This window comes from Chlorocebus sabaeus, chromosome 26 (genome assembly GCF_047675955.1).
Source record: "Chlorocebus sabaeus isolate Y175 chromosome 26, mChlSab1.0.hap1, whole genome shotgun sequence".
NCBI classification, from domain to species: domain Eukaryota; kingdom Metazoa; phylum Chordata; class Mammalia; order Primates; family Cercopithecidae; genus Chlorocebus; species Chlorocebus sabaeus.
Window position 1 is genome coordinate 1,810,128 of NC_132929.1, and position 17,102 is coordinate 1,827,229.

Sequence of the window (17,102 nt, forward strand, 5' to 3'; positions counted from 1 at the left end):
CGGGAGAGCTCTCCGGGCCTCTTTTATAAAAGCACTAATCCCACGCAGGAGGACCCCACCCTCACGTCCTAATCACCTTGTAAGGGCCACACTTCTTCATACACTGGGGATTGGGTTTCAACACATGATTTGGGGAGGAGACAAACATTCAGATTCCAGTGACAACCAAGGGTAACTAGCACATCAACGTGATTGTTGAAACAATCTAAATTCAGACACCACACAGTTCAAACTTCAGTGTGTTTCTACAAGTGTTGAGACTGTAACACGTTCACACGAGGTACTCAGAAACCTGAGTTCTGGGTCATCCACGCTCATCCTGAGTCAGTAGAAACTGGGGATGATGAATGCAACAGCAGGCATAATTCATGTGTCTGAATGGAATAGCAGCTCACTCCAGTGAGATTCACCCCTCATTTCCTGAAATTCTCTCCACTGGATAACTACCAAAGAAGCTTCTAGTTCTAATTTAGTATGTATTTTCGTGAATCCAGATGTCATCTCATGACTTAAGCTAATATTTAATGAATCACTCCACAAATAAAATGAATGACATAGGCTAAATATATTCTTTTCCTAAATAGTCTTGTCATGTTTAAGTATTTGCTTCCAAATGGACACCATGCCATTATCTTTAAGGAATTTCCTTATGGACTGAGAAACATCCTTTTGTAAGCTGAGACTAATTTCAAGACTTGCTGGCATTCTTGAGCGTAGAGATAGCAATAACAGAAATGTCTGTTAATTCAGCTCTGCATTAGAGAAACCGAAGCACGTGGCTCATTAGAATAATGACACATATTGCGTTCCTTTGTCTCCTAATAGCAGAGAACTGTTGAATTGAGTAATTTGAAACTCATTATACTATCACATTTAGCCTCTGCATGCTCAGATGCCAATGGTATAAGTGAACAAGTTGGCCAAGCATCTATTTTTAGTAAATCGAAAAGATGAAAGACAAGAAAGAAAAATCTTTGTTGCAAATAGCAATTCTTCTCTTAAAATTATCATGTACTGAGTTGAAATCATATAACTGAGGGAAGGTGAAGTGTGTACAGTTTTCTAGCTCTTGGTCAACAGTATACACACAATACATGACATATGAATAAAATCATTCTTGTTTTTCATAGTAATAATATTAACAGTAAATATAAATGAATTATCAACCTCTGAAGCAAATCAAATCAATCTTAATAGCAGGCAGATAGGCTGGGCGCAGTGATGCAAACCTGAAATCCCAGCACTTTGAGAGGCCAAGGTGGGTAGATCACGAGGTCAGGAGTTCAAGACCAGGCTGCCCAACATAGTGAAACCCTGACTCTACTAAAAATACAAACAAACAAACAAAAAATTAGCTGGGCATGGTGGCGGGCACCTGTAATCCCAGCTAGTTGGGAGGCTGAGGCAGGAGAATCCCTTGAACCCAGGAAGGAGAGGCTGCAGTGAGCAGAGATCACACCGCTGCACTCCAGCCAGGGTGACAGTGCGAGACTCCGTCTCAAAAAAGAAAAAAAAGTAGCAGGCAGATAAAAATAAATTTGACATAAGAGTTCAAAATTCCTACTGAGTTCAAGAAGCACTTCTATTGGTTTTATTTCTTCTATATAATATAAATCTTATTTTATGTGATTGAATATAGAAAGTGAAGAGTTCTCATTGAATGAGTATTTTAGCTTTGAGTGTGATAAATGATTTAATTCTAGTTGGTTCGTTGTTAAATATGATAATTTAGGAAATAATCGGGTCGTCACGTAGTTTCTCTTTACCAAAACTTACTTTTGTGCTACCTGCCCTGCTCACCATGAGCATTACATCTGGGCATCACGCTGACTAGAACTTAACCAATGATCAAAAAGATAATCATCTTTGACTTTGAGTGTTTTGTTTTTGATCACATCAAAAGCATAATTTTCATATACAAAAAGTGGCATAATTTCAAGTTGTACAACTCCACTTCCTCTGAGGATGTAAACAAGTAATTTTCTTTCAAAGACATCAATCAGTGATTCCCAAATGAACGGCCTCAGGGATCTTCAGACGGTCCTTTGTTCCAAGTAATGATGTCCCCAGCCACCCAATGGGAGCAAATGATTTCAATAAATCCCAGAGATAGTCCCTTTCCATCATACTAGCCCCCTCAAATAAATGTATATCTTAATCCCTGTATACATTTAAAGATCATAGTTTGAAAAAGTTGAATTATTTCCATCTAACCTAACTTTTGGCTCATCACGTATACTTCATCTCCTAATTCCGAAACTCTCTTTGTAATGATGGAAGTAATATAAAACGAAATTCTTGAAATCAAAACAGTTTCTGCGTCCAGGAATGGCAGAACGCCTGCTATTAGGTAACATCCATTATCTCTGGATGTCAGATTAAAAACTATTCCCTGAAAGCCCCGGAAAGACGCAAAGACAAGAAGAAACGGACGGGAGTTGCCACTTAGACGAAGGAACGGCTTTTCACTTAAGATGCTGTGGGTCAGCGCTGTAAGGCAGCTGATGCTCAGATAGGACCCCGGCGTCTCCCTAGCTTGAAGAACCTAAAGAAGAGGCTGGAACTATCAAAGCAGCAGCTGGAGAGTGAGGTGCAAAATCCTAGAAGGAAAAGAGCCACAAGGGAGGCCCACAGTGATGTATACAGATGTACACAATCTCTCCCCAGATCTCTAACTCGCCTCTCAGTTATGCATATGCATGCAGGGAGCATAAGCCTCTACTAGCCCAACTCCAGAGCAAGAACTACCCGTGTTTCAGGGCTTACCTGCCACAGGAAAGACAGAGCTGGGAGTTCACACTCAGCCAAGTTAACTGGCTTAAAAACAAATAAATAAAATGAACACTTTAAATTTAACAGAATCCAGAGCCTGTGCAATGTAACAATAAAATATCCAGGAGACAATTCAAAATTATTATACGTAAAAGAAAAAGGAAAAAAGGACCTATGCTGAAGAGAAAATGCAGTCAGTGCAGACTCATCCCAACAGGATTCAGATGATGGATTTAGCATATAAGAATTTCAAAGTAGCGATTATAAATATGCTTCAGAATACAGAAGAGAATACGTAATGCTTTATAATAAAAAATTGCTGTAATAAAAAACTAACAGTAAATCCTAGTAGAGAAATTGAAACTTTAAAAGAATCCAATACATATTCTAAACCTGATACATATTATATACTGAATAATGAATTTACTGTTTAGGCTTAAGAGCAGATTGGAAATGACTGAAGAAAGAGTCAGTGAACTTCAGGCACTAAATATAAATTACCCAATATAAAAAATAGAGAGGGAAGACAATGGTTAAAGACACGAACACACCCCTAGTGACCTATAGGATTACACCAAAAGGAACAGTACATGTGATTAGAACCTCAGATAAAAAAGAGAAAGAAGATGAGACAGAAAAAAAAAATATTAGAAGAAATAATGGTCAAAATGCCTCAAATTTGGTGAAAGACAAATTTAGAGTCAAGAGGCTCAGTAAACCACAAGAAGTATAAATTAAAATGAAAACAAATCTAGGGGGATTGCCACTTTCAGAAAGATGAAAATGCATTTTCCTCTACTCTTCCCACTAAAAATAAATATCATATTTTATATTTATAAATAAAAGTGCATATTATATATAAAATAAATGTAGGAAAAATCTGAATGGTAGAAAGAAGCAGGCAGATAGGCCTTGAGATGAAAGGGATGGCCCAGTGGTGGCTGTTTGGTTTTCTTCCTGTCTTACACATCCCAGGTTTGGAAGCTAAAGAAACTGGCAACTTGGAAACACCAATGGGCCAGACAAACAAAAACTGACGCCTGTGTGATCTAACCACAGGACCAGAAAGGGTGCAACCTAGTAGGACAAGAAACTTTTAGACACTGACCAATGTACTCCAACCAAGCATCCCAGAAAAAACCGTGGCCCTACTCCATTCCAGGCTAGCAAATGCTGAACAGACAGCTAAGACTCCTGCCCTCACCAGGTGCCCAACTCACTGATGGCGTGACACCAGAGAAGGTCACATAGTAAGGGGGCCAGGACACTCATTCCTGCCAAGCTGCAATGAGGCCCATCCCATCCCCCAGTGATAATAAAAGCCATGTGGGAAGCCTGGAGTTTCATCTAAACCAGTAGGTGCAACTCCCTCCTGCTTTTTATGGGAATCATGTCAAAGGATTAGTAGATGTTCCAAATTTTCTCCACCGCTTGGCAGTAATGAGGCCATGCATATGGTGTCAGTGGAAGCTGTGGGAAAGTGACAAGTCACCCCAGCTCCTCTCATCTAGGGAAGTATCAGTAGAAGCCTAGCATGGATCTGGAAGTCCTGTACGCACCAGCATTAACAAGGAACCCCAGGCACTCTTGGATCAACAGAGGCTAAGCTGGAACCTGATTTCACCCTGAACCAGTGGTAATGAGGCTGTACCACACCTTCCCCTGACAAAATAGTGAGAGAAAAAAAAAAAAAAAAGCCTTGTATTATAACATACAGAATAACCAGGTTATGATAGAAAATTATTCGTCAAACCAAGAGTGAGGGAGATCAAACTGAATAAAAATAAATCAATGGATGCCAAAGCAGAGATGACAGAGATGTCAGAATTACTGGACAAAGGCGTTTTTAAAGCAGCCATTGTAAAATGATGCAACAACCAAGTACAAACATGCTTGCCACAAACTTTTGAAAAACTGAAAGTCTCAACACAGAAACAGAAGCTATAGGAAAAAAAAAAAGGAAGTTTCAGAATTAAAAAATAAAATATCCATGATAAAAACTTCCTTAGAGGAACAAAATAAGATGGAGGGGAAAAAGGAAAAAATCAGAGAATTGAAGAGAGAACAACAGAAATTGTCCAATCTGTAAAACAGAAAGAAAATAGATGAAAATGAAAAGGTCCTCAAGTACTTGTGAGAGTATAAGAAAAGAGCTAAGATCCATGTCTTGGAGGTCAGGGAAGAACAGAAACAGGCTGGGTCAGAAAGAGTGTTCCAATAATTAATTCATAAAACTTCCCAAACTTGACCGAAACCTACAGAAACAAACAAGCACACCAGAAAGGTTATTGATGTAGACCAATAAACCTATAAATATCATATGCCTATACCAATAAACATCATAGTCAAACTTCTGAACACTAAAAACAAAGAAAAAACAAGTCTTTAAGGTAACAAGGCAGAAACGAGACCTTACTTAAAAAGAAAAAAAGATTTGAAAGACAGCAGATTTCTCATCAGAAACCTGGAGGCAAGAAGGAAGTGGCACATTTTTCAAGTGCCAAAAGAACTGTCAAAGCTTAATCCTATATCCAGTGAAATATCCTTCAGTAATCAAGGGCGGAAGTCAAGACATGCTTAGATGAATAAAAACTAAGACAATTTATTGCCAGCACACCTACCCTGAAATAATGGTTAGAGAAAGTTTGCTTAACAGAAAGATAACCATAAAAGAATGAATCTTGGAACACTGAGAAAGAAAAAAAGAACACAGTAAGTAAAAATATGGATAAATATAATAAAACTTCCTTTGTCTATTGAGTTTTCAAAATTAAGTTTGAAAGTTCAAGCAAAAATTGCAACACTCTCTGATGTGGTTCAAGATGTATGTAGAGGAAATGTTTAAGGCAACTGTGTTAGGATTAGAGAAAGATAAAGGGATGTAAAGGGAGGTAAGGTTTTCATATTTCACTTGAACTGGCAAAATGAGTATACAGTAGACAGTGATAAATTTTGTATATATAAAGTAATACTGGCCAGGCACAGTGGCTCATGCCTACAATCCCAGAACTTTGGGAAGCTGAGTCTAGAGGATTGCATGAGGCAAAGAGTTTGAGGCTGCAGTATGCTATGATCACCCCATTGCACTCCAGCCTGGGCAACAAAGCAAGACCCTATCTCTTTAATTAACTAATTAATTAAGTAACACCTAGAAGAACCACTGAAAAAGCTATACAGCAATGTGCACATGATAACATTATAAATAAATCAAAATGGAATAGTAAAAAATGTCCACAGTAAGACAGACAAAAGAAAACAAAGAAATAAAAACACAGAAAAAGCAGAAAGCCAAAGAAATGGCAGATTTAAGCCTTAGTATTTCAATAGTTACATTAAATATAAAGAGTGTAAATATATCAATTAAAAGATAGAGAAAGTAAATTTAAAAATCTGAGCTATGCTATTTACAAGAAATTCACTTTTTATATAATGATATATAGAGGCTGAAAGTAAAAACATGAAAAAATATTTATCATTCAAATATTAATCAAAAGAGAGCAAGACTGGCCACATTGAATCGAGTTATATGGAATTCAAAGCAGAGAAAAATTTCCAGAGACAGAGAGAAATATTAAATAGTAGACACCAACAATTGTATATGTGTATGCACCAAATAACACAGCTAAAAAACATGTGTAACAAAAATTGATTAACTTGAAAGTGGAAATAGACAAACAGACAATTACAGCTAAAGATTTCAGGGCCCCTTTCTTAAAAACTGATCCATAACAATGAGACAGAGAATCATCAAGGATAGAGGCGAACTCAGCATCATCGTAATCATGATAATCTAATCAAAATTTGTAGACAATCCACCCAGCAACCACAAGCTACACATACTTTTCAAATGTTCACAGAATAAATATCAGGGAGGCCATATTGTGCATAAAACAATCCTCAAAAATTTAAAAGAATTGGAATTATACAGAGGGCATTCTCTGGATATGGTGGAATTAAACTAGAAGTCAATGACAGAAAGATAACAGAAAAATCTACAAACAGTTGGAAACTAAATAACATATATCTAAACAATATGAGGGTCAAAGGGAAAGTCTTAAGGGAAATTTAGAAATACATTTAATGGAATGAAAAGAAAATACAATGACTAAAAATTCGAGCAAAACAGTTAAGGCAGTGCTATAGAAACATTTATAGCATTAAATGCATACATTAGAAGAGAAAAAATCTCAAATCAATAACCTAAGTTCCCACCTTAAGAATCTACAAAAAAGAAATGCGAACTAAATGCAAAGCAAGCAAAAGAAAGAAAATAAAAAGATGAAAGCAGAAATCAGTGAAATAAAAAATAGAAAAGCAATAGAGAAATCAATGAAACAAAAAGCTACAAATAATAATAAGATCAATAAAACTGACAAACCTCTATCAATCTTGCTGAGAGAGTGACACAAATTATCAACATCAGAAATAAGAGATAACACTACAGACACTGCAGACATCAAGACAGTAATATAACAACTATGAACAACTCTACACAAATTTAATATAACTTAGATAAAATGAACCAATTTCTCAGAAAACACAATTTACCCAAACTCACCTAATAAGAGGTACCCAATTCAAACAGTCTTAAACACTAAGAAAATTTAAAGCATAAATATCTCCCTAAACAGTTACCTTCAAGCCCTGGTGGTTTCAATGAAGAATTGTAACAAATATCTTAATCAATACCTATTCTATACAGTATTTTCTAGAAAATAAAATAGGTGGGAATACTTTCCACTTTATGAAGCCAAGATTACTCTGGCGCCAAAACAAAAGATATTATAAAAAAGAATATATATGCAAAAACTCATTTACAAAATATTATCAAATTGAATTCAACAATACATAAAAATAATTATATGTGACAACCAAATAAAGTGTATTCCAGGGCTGCAAGGCAGGAATGTAACCCACCATTTTAACTGGCTAAAGAAAACTCACATGATTATATGACCTGATGCAGAAAACACGGAAAGACAGCTTTTCTGAGGGCTGTCCGACTAACTGGTTTCAGTCTTGCTTGTTTCTGAGTGCTAGTGGGATCCAGGATACCCTAGATGCCTAGGAGCTGCTTAGAATAAAGGAAGTGAGTTTGACCAGTGCCAAGGTTGGAGAGGCCCCCAGGATCTCTGGCAAAGGTGGACTGGTGAAGGTCTTTCCCTGTACAATGCCAGTTTGTGAAATTGGGAGAGGTGAACGTTTTACTTAATGTGCACACCAAATACAGAATATAAAGAAATGAGGAACAGGGATATATGTTCAATAAAATGAAACAAGACGAATCTTCAGAAACTGATCCTAATGAAATGGAGTTATATAATTCACCTGATGAGAATTTAAAATAACCATTATAAAGATACTTACTGAAAACAATATATGAGCAAAGTGAATTTTCAATAAAAAGACAGCAAATATTTTTAAATTACCAGAAAGAAATCATGGAGCTAAAGAATACAATAACAGAATTGAAAAATTCTTCAGAGGGATTCAACAGCAGACTAGATCAAGTAGAAGGAAAGATCAATGAATTTAAAGATAAGTCAGCAGAAATTATTCAGTCAGAGGAGCAAAAAGAAGAACGAAGAAGAGAAAAGAAAGCTTAAGAGACTTATGGGACACCATCAAGTGACTAATAAGTATACTGAGTTTTAAAAGGAGAAGAGAGAGAGAGAAAGAACAACAACAACAACAACAACAACAACAAAGCTTATTTAAAGAAATAATGGCTGAAAATTTCCAAATCTGGGAAAGGAAATAGAGAAACAGATCTGGGAAGTACAGAGGATTCCAAATAAGGCAAACCCAGAGAAATCCACACCAAGACACATTATAAACACATTGTCAAAAGTCAAAGACAAAGATTTTCAAAGCTGCCAGAGAGAAGCCACTTGTTATAAATAGTCATGTCATAAGATTATGAGTGGTTTTCTTTCATCAGAAATCTTGCAGGACAGCAGGGAATGATAAAACATATTCAAAGTGCTGAAAAAAAAGTATACCTGGAAGAACTCTTCTTCAAAAATGAAGGCAAGACAAAAACTTTTCCAGAAAAACAAAAGCAGAAAGTACACATCGCCACTAGACCTGACTTGCAAGAAATACTAAACAGAGTTTTCTCAAGTTAAAAGAATGCTAAATGGCAACACAATAGCATAAGAAAGTATAAAACTTGTTGGGAAAGGTAAATACACAGATAAATAAAGAATACTGTATTATTGTAACAATGATGAATAAGTCACTATTAATTCTCATATAAAAGTCAAAAGGCAAAAGTATTAGAAATAATTATAACTAAAAATGTTAATGATGCACAATATAAATGGATGTAAATAAGTGTGTGGGAAATAGTAGTGAATGTGTAGTCTTTATATGTGATTGAAGTTCAGATATTATCATAAGATAGACTGTTACACGTTTAAGGTGTTTTTTTTTTTTTTTGAGATTGAGTCTTGCTCTGTCGCTGAGGCTAGAGTGCAGTGGTGCGATCTTGGCTCACTGCAAGCTCCACCTCCCACGTTCACGCCATTTTCCTGCCTCAGCTTCCTGAGTAGCTGGGACTACAGGTGCTTGCCACCACGCTTGGCTAATTTTTTTTCTATATTTTTAGTAGAGATGGGGTTTCACTGTTAGCCAGGATGGTCTCGATCTCCTGACCTCGTGATCCGCTCGCCTCAGCCTCCCAAAGTGCTGGAATTACAGGTGTGAACTGCCACACTCAGCCATGTTTAAGATATTTTATGTAAGCTACACAGTAACCACAAAGTTAATAACTATGGAAGTTACAGAAAAGAAGAGAAAGGAATCAAAGCATATCAATACAAAAAAAAAATTAATGAAGCACAAAGACAGCAGGAGAGTTAAAGAGGAGCAATAGAAATAAAAGACAAATAGAAACAATTACCAAAATGGCAATAGTGAATCCTTCCCAATCAGTATTTACTTTAAATGTAAATGAATTAAACTCCTCAATCAAAAGACACAAGAGAGTTTGAATGGATAAGAAAACAAGATCCAACTCTGTTTTTTGTGGTTTTTTTTCTTTCTTTCTTGAGACAGGGTGTCACACTATTGCCCAGGTTGGAGTGCAGTGGGGTAAATATTGCTTACCTCAGCCTCTGCCTCCTAGGTTCAGGTGAGCCTTCTACCTCCACCTCCCAAGTAGCTGTGACTACAGGCATGCACCACCATGTCCAGCTAATTTAAAACTTTTTTTTTTTTTTTGTAGAGATGGTGTTTTCTCACATTGCCCAGGCTGGTCTTGAACTCCTGGGCTCAAGCGATCCACTCACCTCGGCCTCCCAAAGTACTGGGATTACACAACTCTATTCTGTCTACAAGAAACTTACAGTATATTTAAGGACACACATAGACTGAAAATGAAGGGATGGAAAAGGATATCTCATGACAAAGGGCCATGAAAAGAGAGCAGGGGTGGCTATATTTACATAAGGCAAGATAAATTTAGGCTAAAAACTGTCACAAGAGATAAGAACAATATATAATGATAAAAAGATTGATTCACCAGAGAGATATAACAATTATAAGTAAATATGCACCCAACGTAAGAACAACTGAAAATATAATGCGAACATTGACAGGACTGAAGGGAGAAATAGCAGTGCAATAATAGTAGGAGATTTCAATACCTCTCTCTCAGTTATGGATAGAAAAACCAGACAGAACATCAACAAAGAGGTACAGTGGGCTGGAACAACACCAGACATACACAAAACACTTCAACTGCAGCAGAATACACATTCTTCTAAAGCACACACAGAACATTCACATTTTATGTCACAAAACAAATGTAATAAATTTAAGAAGACAGAAATTTCCTACCACTATGGAATGAAACCAGAAATCAACAGCAGAAGAAAAACTAGAAAATTCATACATATGTGGAAATTTAACAACACACATTTGTACAACTAATGGGCCAAAGAAGAAATCAAAGGGGAACTTAGAAGATATCTTGAAACAGACAAAAACTGAAAATGCAGCATATCAACAGGGAAATTTATAAACAACTCCTCAAGGAATTAGAAAATGAAGCACAAACTAAGTCTGAATGTAGTAGAGGGAGGAAAATAATAATTAGAGCAGAAATAAACGAAGTAGGAATATAAAAACAATAAAAAAGAATCAGAGAATCAGCAAAGAGTTTGTCCCTTGAAAAAAATAATAAAATTGACAAACTTTTATGTAAACTAAGAAAAAAGAAAAGTCAAATAAATAAATTAGAAATAAAAGGAGACATTGCAACTGATGCCACAGAAATGAAAAGATTTGTAAAAGACAACAATGAACAATTATATGCCAATAAAATGGATAATCTAGAAGAAATGGGTAAATTCCTAGATACATACAATCTACTAAGACTGAATCACGAAGAAATAGGAAGTCTAAATAGATCAATAACTAGTAAGGAAGTTGAATCTATAATCAAAACCTCCCAACAAAGAAAAGCCCAGGACCAGATAGTTCACTAGTGAATTCTACCAAACATTTAAGGAAGAATTCAATCCAATCCTTCTCAAATTCTTCAAAACAACTAAAGAGGAACAAAACTCACACTCATGAGTCCTGCATTACTCTTATATGAAAAGCAGTCAAAAATATTCCAAGAAAAGAAAACAAGAGGCCAATGTCCTTGATGAATATAGATGCCAACCTCCTCAATAAAGTCTCAACAAACTGAATTCAACAATACATTAAGAGGTTTATATCAAGCGAAATTTATCTCTGGGATGCTAAGAAGGTCCAACACATGAAAATCAATTAATGTAATACATTACAATTAAGAGAATGAAGAACAAAATGTAATACAATTAAGAGAATGAAGAACAAAATTATTTGATCATCTCAGTAGATGCAGAAAAAGTGTTTGACAAAATTCCACACCCTTTCATGATAAAAATTCTTGGTACACAAGGAATAGCAAAAAATTACCTCAATATGATAAATGCCACATATGAAAATCTCACAGTGAATTGCATACTCAATGGTGGAAAACTGAAAACTTTTTCTCTAGCATCAGGACAAGGCAAAGATGCCCACCCACCATTACCACCTCTATTCAGTGTAATACTTTAGAACCTATCCAGGATGATTCAACAAAAAAAGGAACTAAAAGACATACAAATCATAAAGGAAGAAGTGAAACTCTCCCTATCTATAGATGACATGATCTTACATACAGAAAACCCTAAAAACTCCACCAAAAGACTGTTAGAACTAGTCAATAAATTCATTAAAGTTGCACAATACAAAATCAACATCAAAAATCAGTTCCATTTCTATATATTAACAATGAAGTATCTGAACAAGAAATTAGAAAAACAATCCCACTTAAAATAGCATGAAATAGAACAAAATACTTATTAATGAACTTAACCAAGGAGTTGAAAAATCTGTACACTGAAAACTACAAAATAGTGATGAAATAAATTAAAGAAAACACAAACAAATGGAAATACACCACTCATTCATGGATGAAAAACTTAATGTTATTAAAATGTCCACACTCCCCAAGTGATTTGTAGATTCAATACAATGCCCATCAAAATTCCAGCAGCAGTTTTTATAGAAATAGAAAAAACAATGTTTAAAATCATATGAAATAACAAAAATCCCCAAATATCCAAAACAATCTTGGGAAAAAAAGAGAGCTGGAGGCATTCCAAAATATGTTACAAAGCTACAGCAATTAAAACAGTATGGCATGGGCATAAAGACAGACATAGAGACCAATGGAACAAAATAGAAGGTCCAGAAATCAATCCATGCATACACAGTCAACTGATCTTTGACAAGAGTGCCAAGAATACAAAAATGAGGAAAAGATAGTCTCTTCAACAAGTGATGTTTCTTTTTAAAGAGGAAGGGAAAAATAACTGAAACAATAAGTGTAAAAAAATTAATACTTGGAGAAATAAATATTTCAGAAATATTTTTAAACATTCTAATTTTCACAGTAAGGAAAATGGATTACATTTTCCAGTAAGGCATAGAACTTTTCAACTTGGATATATAATAAAACAGGAAACAGAAAAAAAAAAAAAAGGATAGAAGATATCCCAGGCAAGAATTAAAGAAACTAGTGTGGCAATATTAATATTAGACAAAATTTAGTTGCATAGGCATTACATGTTCAAAGAGAGATGATTTATAGTGATGAGACATGCATCCTGTCAAGAAGCTATAAATATAATGAACTTTTATAGTAATGATGATGATGGGCATTTATTGAACACTTTAACTGGTGTTACTCTGCCAGTTTCAAACATATTACAACAGCTCTCATCTATTTTACAAATGAGGAGAGAGGCTCAGAGAGTCTAATTAACTTGCCCACAGTTACTCAGCAGAGGAGTGGGAGAGCCAGGATTCAAACCCATAGTTTTCATGCTTCATCTCAACGAGAACATTGTGCTTTCAAAGTGAAAACTTCATATAGTATGTGTGCAAGTGAAGAGTAAAAAGAAAGATGGAAACTAGATCAAATTCAAGTCTGCTCCAAATATCTCACATGTGGGGATGACGCTGAAACAATAAGTGTAACAAAATTTAACATCTGGAGAAATAAATATTTCAAAAATATTTTAAAACATTCTAATTGTCACAGTAAAGAAAATAGATTACATTTTCCCATAAGACACAGAACTTTTCAACTGTCTCAACTGTCAATTCCTCTGTCTGGAATGGCTGGAATTCAGGAATTCCTATTAGAATTGTGTAAGTATATATCTATAGTATTGTGATACAGATAATTTGTTTATTTGTTCAAGCAACACAAATTTCCTAAAATGCTGAGCGTTCTGGGTGAGCACTGACGATGAACATGACAGATGAGGCTGTTACTCTTATGAAACATTCTAGAAGAAGTGAGTCAACACAGCAATGATTACAGCAAATAAAAAATATCACTGGCTGGGTACTGGGTACTGGTCACCATTGACGAGGTGACCGGTAGTCTGAGATGCAAAAACAAAAAAGAACTGCCTGGTGGAGATCTGAGGAGAAACACCCCCAGAGGGGCACATCCCAGATTGTTCAGTGATGTCACTGGCATTGTCATAGTTTATCCTAATCTGTGATGTGTGGCAGGTGTTAATGACCCCATTTTACAAACAAGAAAGCTAGTCTGGGGAGAGCAAAACACTCTCCAGGCTTCTTAAACAGACTGCATCCTACGGTGCTTATGTATATGCAGAACCTGAATTCTTCTGAATAAATGTGGAATTGATCCCCAAAGTATATGTCCAAGGCTCTTACTTGTGAAAACAACTTACAGCTGCCAAATTTCAGAGGGCAAGCGTGCGCATCCATCGGGAAGTCCTCAAGCTGCATGGGGCACTCGGCAGAGATGGTCAAGCTGAAAAATAAAAGATCAAGACCTTTCAATGACTCTCTCACTCCAGCCATTCACTGAGCCACCAGCATGTCCCAGAAAGCCATATTAAGTACTTTTAAAATTTAATGTCTTTTATGAGATTATCTGAACTACCCCACCAAATTACGTAAGTTTGTGTTGTAGGTGAGTATCATTCAGAAATAAGGCTTAAATCAAATCTACTCAGCAGTTCAGTGGCTTAGGGTGTGTGTCTATACATACATTACTGCCTGTAAAACAATTTAAGATGCCTTTAAAAGTTATTTATTCCTTGTTTCCTATCCCTTATTGAGCATTATCATAAAGCTTTCCTTGACAGGACTGAAAACATACGCATTTTCTAAAATGGCTTATAAGCTCAAAAAATATAAATGTAGAATAAATGCACATATACTCGTAGAATATGGGAAAATACAGAAAAAGCTTAACAAAATTACAAATATCTACTATTTCACTTATAACTTCACGTGGTACATTTAGCGCAGAGTTTTCCTACATGCCCAAATTTTGACCAGAACCTGGCTATAACCACTGTGTAATGGGCCAGTATGAAACTGTATAGTAAGTGAACCCGTAATAACAATCTTCTGGGACACCCGAATTAGTATTTTTTAATCCAGGCCTAGTCTTCCAAATTCACCAAGCACTACCACTCTCACCGGTAGCTACAACAGTGATGGGAACAAGAGTTGGCATGTCTGTGCCAGGCAGCCTGTGAGGGATTCTACCTGCATTGACTCATCTCACCCTAACAGCACGGGGAGATCTGGTGCTATGACCATCTCAGTTTACAAAGAAGAAAAGTGAGGTGTGGATATTAAGGAGTTTGGGACCAAGAACGCAGAGTTGCTCAGTGTTGGAGCCATGACAATCACCCAGGCTGCCTGGCCCTGGCTGCAGAGGTCCCTGAAAGGCACCACCACACGCGGCATAGGCAGGGCTCTGTTCTGTAGGAAGCCAGTGCACTCCCAGAGCTGCCACACCGTGGTGCTTTCATTTCTCTACCACCTTTGCCAATTAGGGATGATTCTAAATTTTATTAATGAGTCCATCTTCTGTTCCTTAGTTCTTCTTTCCATTATTTAAAATAAATGAGATTACATACAATGAAAGATGGAGATACAAAACGCTCAACTTCGAGTGCATGTTATAATTCTATTTTTAGAGCAAATAATAATTCAAGGTTACATTAGTGCTATTGTTCATTCCTTGTTATTTAAGACTGAATGTCCCTGATTAGCCTAGGGTGAGAATCAAAACGTAAACATCCATTTTTGCTTTTACTACTTCCTTCTGTGAAATAGATTAACCTTTTGCTGTTAAATTGGGCACATAATTCACACGGTAATTGCACACTGAGTAGTCAATGTGTGCATTCTCTGAATGAAACTAAAATACATGTCAGTGGAAGGAAGGTCCGTGTCCATCAAGGATAGGAAATCTTCTGTTGCCAAAACTTTTGACGGACAGTTTCCCCAAAGATAGAGTGACTCACAGAGGCCTGTGTGTTAGATGACCTAGAACACAACACAAAAGTCTCACATTCAGGCAGGGAGAGGATTTTTTTTTTTTTTTTTTTTTTTTTTTTTTGAGACAGAGTCTTGCTCTGTTGCCCAGGCTGGAGTGCACTGGTGCTATCTTGCCACACCACAATCTCCACTTCCCAGGTTCAAGCAATTCTCCTGCCTCAGCCTCCTGAGTAGCTGGGATTATAGACGCCCAACACCACACCTGGCTAAATTTTGTATTTTTAGTAGAGATCATGGTTTCACCATGTTGGCCGGGTTGATCTCGAATTCCTGATCTCAGGTGATCTGCTGGCCTCAGCTTCCCAAAGTGCTGGGATTATAGGTGTGAGCCACTGCACCTGGCTGGGAGAGGATTTTTTAAATGATATTCCACACATATTCCTAGAATAACAAGAAAATTATAAACATCTACCACCTCACTTATGATTTCACCTTCATTTAGCCCTCAGTTTTTCGACATGTACATATATTTTCTTTTCATTCTTGGTATATAAGTCAGTCTTCTTTACACCTAACATTAGAGCAGAAGTACTTTCCCCATCACCAAAATCTTTATATAATCATGACATTGAAAGGTTAAATATTTGATTCTAGCATGCATGCATATGTGTGTGTTTCTGTCTGTATGTGTCATTTTCAATTAGCTGTTGCCGGACTTTTATACTATTTTACCTGATAAATAGCCTGCAATTGACCACTTCAATCATAAATTATCAAAAAGGGCTGTTATTAGAGACTATGAAATTGGTAAGGTAAATAAAGAAAAAACTTACTGGAATTAGGAAAATTAGAACTTTAAAAAAATGCCTATACAGATGGTATTCAGCCAACACAAAGGAAAACAGGTTACTTTATATAGTGGTGAGCAAATTCAAGCAATTTGTCAAGTGATGCAGTTACTGGAGCAGAGAATCTCAAGGGGTCAGATGTGTTCTTGGGGACAAAATCACAATGAGCTCAAAATATCTAGAATTTCCTTAAGAAGGAAGACTTTAGTTGGGAAATAGGAAGTATATACAAAGCTGTAAGATTAGATACATAGCAATAAATGTGAAGATGAGCACACGAGGAAACAGCACTGTGGGAGTTTAGAGAACACTTATCAGGAGAGGCACGCTTTGCGCTGGCCTGTGGCCTCGGCTCTAACAGGAGCACGCGGGGCCCACACGGGAGCAGTCTGAGGTGGGGTGGAGGGGAGGGCGTTTCAAGTGACCCGACTGTCTTAGCCCAGCTGTGCTACTGAAGACTTCAACCAGCAGCCCTAGCTCTACTCTCTGAGTCTCCCGACAACGATACTAACAACCCCACACGGTCTACACCATCGTCAGGGTGGATGTGGAGATGGCTGTCTTCTCTCCAGACACAGACATATCTGCCAGCCCCCGGCAGGCACTCACTTTCCCACT

The 17,102-nt window shown here is 36.6% G+C and overlaps 1 protein-coding gene across 2 annotated transcripts in view; it reads right to left on the reverse strand.

Moving 5' to 3' along the window:
* The window catches only part of GABRA5 (gamma-aminobutyric acid type A receptor subunit alpha5), an 81,734-nt gene that overhangs the window by 20,526 nt on the left and 44,106 nt on the right, over positions 1 to 17,102 (reverse strand). For both annotated transcript variants that reach the window (XM_008017338.3, XM_008017339.3), the window contains exon 7: positions 14,067 to 14,149. In XM_008017338.3, the coding sequence (XP_008015529.3) occupies positions 14,067 to 14,149 (83 nt within the window). The remainder of the gene's footprint in view (positions 1 to 14,066; positions 14,150 to 17,102) is intronic.